At 36.6% G+C, this 2,745-nt stretch overlaps 1 protein-coding gene across 1 annotated transcript; it reads left to right on the top strand.

Annotated features, from left to right (window-relative positions):
* Positions 1–314: 314 nt before the first annotated feature.
* Positions 315–2,539, top strand: LOC145062730 (adenine nucleotide transporter BT1, chloroplastic/mitochondrial-like). Its single transcript, XM_079010322.1, has 4 exons — positions 315–516; positions 716–1,345; positions 1,505–1,666; positions 1,893–2,539. Exons 2-4 carry the CDS (start codon positions 776–778, stop codon positions 2,364–2,366), a joined length of 1,206 nt encoding a protein of 401 aa, XP_078866448.1. The 5' UTR covers positions 315–516; positions 716–775; the 3' UTR covers positions 2,367–2,539.
* Positions 2,540–2,745: the final 206 nt, after the last annotated feature.

Raw genomic sequence — 2,745 nt, 5'->3', positions numbered from 1 at the left:
TGTATGGTGATTTTAAAGGATTTTCTTAATCTTTTAATAACTGCAAAAATCTTATTCATACATTTATATTTTGATTTGATCACTAAATAAATATAATTTTTTTGCATATTTTAAATTAATATGTTGCAGGTTTTACAAATAAAAATAATTATATTTTCAATAAAAAATACATATTATAAATTTAAAAATAAGTTAAAAAATAATGAGAATAAAATAAAAAATAAGTTCTATGTATTAACATTAAATTTATATATATTTTTTTCAAAAGATTACAGCAATATTAAAAGAAAAGGTGGTTTTGATTTCGCCCCAAATCAGGTCATTTCATAAACACTGTAAATCTTCCAAATTCCCACAACCAAACGGCCAAACCCACCTCCATTTTCTCTCTCTAACACTTCACTGAAGATTTTAGAGAGAGAAACACACACAGACACACACCCAGAAAGAGATGAACGAGTGACTGAAGCAGCAAAGAAGGCGATCGATTTCTATCGTCATCAAAGAACTCACCTGGTACAATTTCTCTTTTCATCAAAGATCCTATTTTTCGTCATCGTTTTTATCGCCAAATTGGGTTCTTCTGATTCCTAACCTTTTACTGATTTTCATGCGTCCAACTCGATATCACATTGGTTTAAGAGTAAAACTGTAAAACCTAAATCCCATTTGCGCCAATTAACAATATCTGATTGTGCAAATTTAATCCATGCAGAAAAAAAGTTGTTTGATTTCAGTTTCTCGTAAGCGTTGGTAATTTATTAACTTTATTCAAATGGATACACGAAGATTACTTGAGAACAAAGGAGAAGGATTATTCCCAAATTCTGGAATTGGATTTCTTTGGTGTCCGCGAGATGATAATAACTTTTCACAATCTGGAGCGTTATTCGCAAGCGTAGGACAGATGGGTAAAGGGGGTTTCAGTGGGGTTTCCCGTAATTCGAAGAACACCAACAATAATGGCGGAGTGAAGCTTTCATATTCATCCAAATTCGTTTCAACACCGGAGTCAAATTTTCGTGCTGTTGGGGCACCAGAGATCGAGGTAGGGGAAGAGTGGGTAGGGGGGTTGAAGAACAAGAAGAAGAAAAGCGGATTGAAATTAAAAATCAAAGTTGGGAATCCATCTTTAAGGAGATTGATCAGTGGAGCAATTGCAGGAGCAATATCACGAACTTCTGTTGCTCCTTTGGAAACTATAAGAACTCATTTAATGGTAGGGAGTTGTGGGCATTCTACTGTTGAGGTTTTTCAGGATATTATGAAAACAGAAGGCTGGAAAGGACTTTTTAGGGGTAATTTAGTCAATGTCATTCGTGTTGCCCCTAGCAAGGCAATTGAGGTATTAAACTCTACATTTCTACAAAAATAAATGGATCCATGTATACATATTTTTCAATGACTTTTTGCTTCCACCTTTTCGGTGTCATTGGTATCTGATCCATATCAAACAAAGTACAATCTGTTATGTCATATCTGTAGATAGTTTGTGTTTTTGTAGTTATTTGCTTACGATACGGTGAAGAAAAATTTGGCTCCTAAACCGGGAGAAAAAGAAAAACTTCGTGTACCGGAATCACTGATTGCGGGCGCGGTTGCCGGAATCAGCTCTACCGTATGCACATACCCTCTTGAGCTACTCAAAACCCGTCTCACAGTACAGGTACAATCGTTTTAAATGATTTAGAATTTTCTATTTCTTATAACAAATTTTATTTTTTAGCATGTTAACTTATAAAATAGTTATTTGTTGACAATCTTTTTTCCCAAACGCAAGAAAAAAGATTGTCAACTAATAACCATTTTAACTATTGTGGACAAAACCCGATTCTCTTTTGTCCACAATAGTTAAACGTCCTCTGTGATTTTAACTTTTAAAAGTCCCACAGAGAGGCGTATACAAAAACATCGTCGACGCATTCCTCAAAATCGTTCAAACCGAGGGGCCCGCAGAGCTCTACCGCGGGCTCACCCCAAGCCTAATCGGCGTCATCCCATACGCCGCCACAAACTATTTCGCATACGACACGTTACGAAAAGCGTACAAAAAGCTCACAAAAGAAGAACAAATCAGCAACATTGCAACTTTGTTAATCGGGTCAGCGGCGGGCGCGATATCGAGTAGCGCGACTTTCCCGCTCGAAGTGGCACGGAAACATATGCAAGCGGGTGCGATTAATGGGAGGGTTTATGATAACATGTTGCATGCTTTGCTAACGATTTTTGAGAAAGAAGGGATTAAGGGGTTGTATAGGGGTTTAGGGCCGAGTTGTGTGAAGATTGTTCCGGCTGCGGGGATTTCGTTTATGTGTTATGAAGCTTGCAAGAAGATTCTTGTGGAAAAGGAAGAGGAGGAAGCATGAAAGGAAGAGGAGGAAGCATGAAAGTTGAGATTTTTTGAATAAAGGGTTTTGAAGTATGGATTAGGGTTTTGGGTTTTGATTCATGTCTTTGAATGGTAGGTTTTTTTATAGGGGTTTTTGCATAAATTTTGGATGATTAGGGTTTATGTTAATTTATTATCGATTTTTGGGAATTGATCTTTGTTTGGTTGCAAGTTTTGGCATGTTATGTAGGTGCAAACGTAAAATGAATCAATTGGATGGGCGATTACATGAAATTGCTCAATTTTTGCGTAATGCATTGTGTTTTTTTTTGGGTGAATATCCAATAAGATAAGTAGGGATGAGTATGGGTTTAGATCCGGACCAAGAAACAAAGAACTAGAACCGGTTTAGTGGT

The sequence above is a fragment of the Lactuca serriola genome, chromosome 7 (assembly GCF_051521515.1).
Source record: "Lactuca serriola cultivar US96UC23 chromosome 7, Lser_US96UC23_V15, whole genome shotgun sequence".
Taxonomy (NCBI): Eukaryota; Viridiplantae; Streptophyta; class Magnoliopsida; order Asterales; family Asteraceae; genus Lactuca; species Lactuca serriola.
Note: the sequence above shows the minus strand (reverse complement) of the source record. Positions and strands in the feature narration are given on the sequence as shown.

What these genes read in the sequence shown, in the direction of transcription:
- LOC145062730 (XM_079010322.1), top strand. Translation starts at nt 776, where the DNA reads ATGGATACACGAAGATTACTTGAGAACAAAGGAGAAGGATTATTCCCA. An exon ending in CCCCTAGCAAGGCAATTGAG is followed by an intron (nt 1,346 to 1,504) that starts GTATTAAACTCT and finishes GTGTTTTTGTAG; the next exon opens with TTATTTGCTTACGATACGGT. An exon ending in AAACCCGTCTCACAGTACAG is followed by an intron (nt 1,667 to 1,892) that starts GTACAATCGTTT and finishes AAAGTCCCACAG; the next exon opens with AGAGGCGTATACAAAAACAT.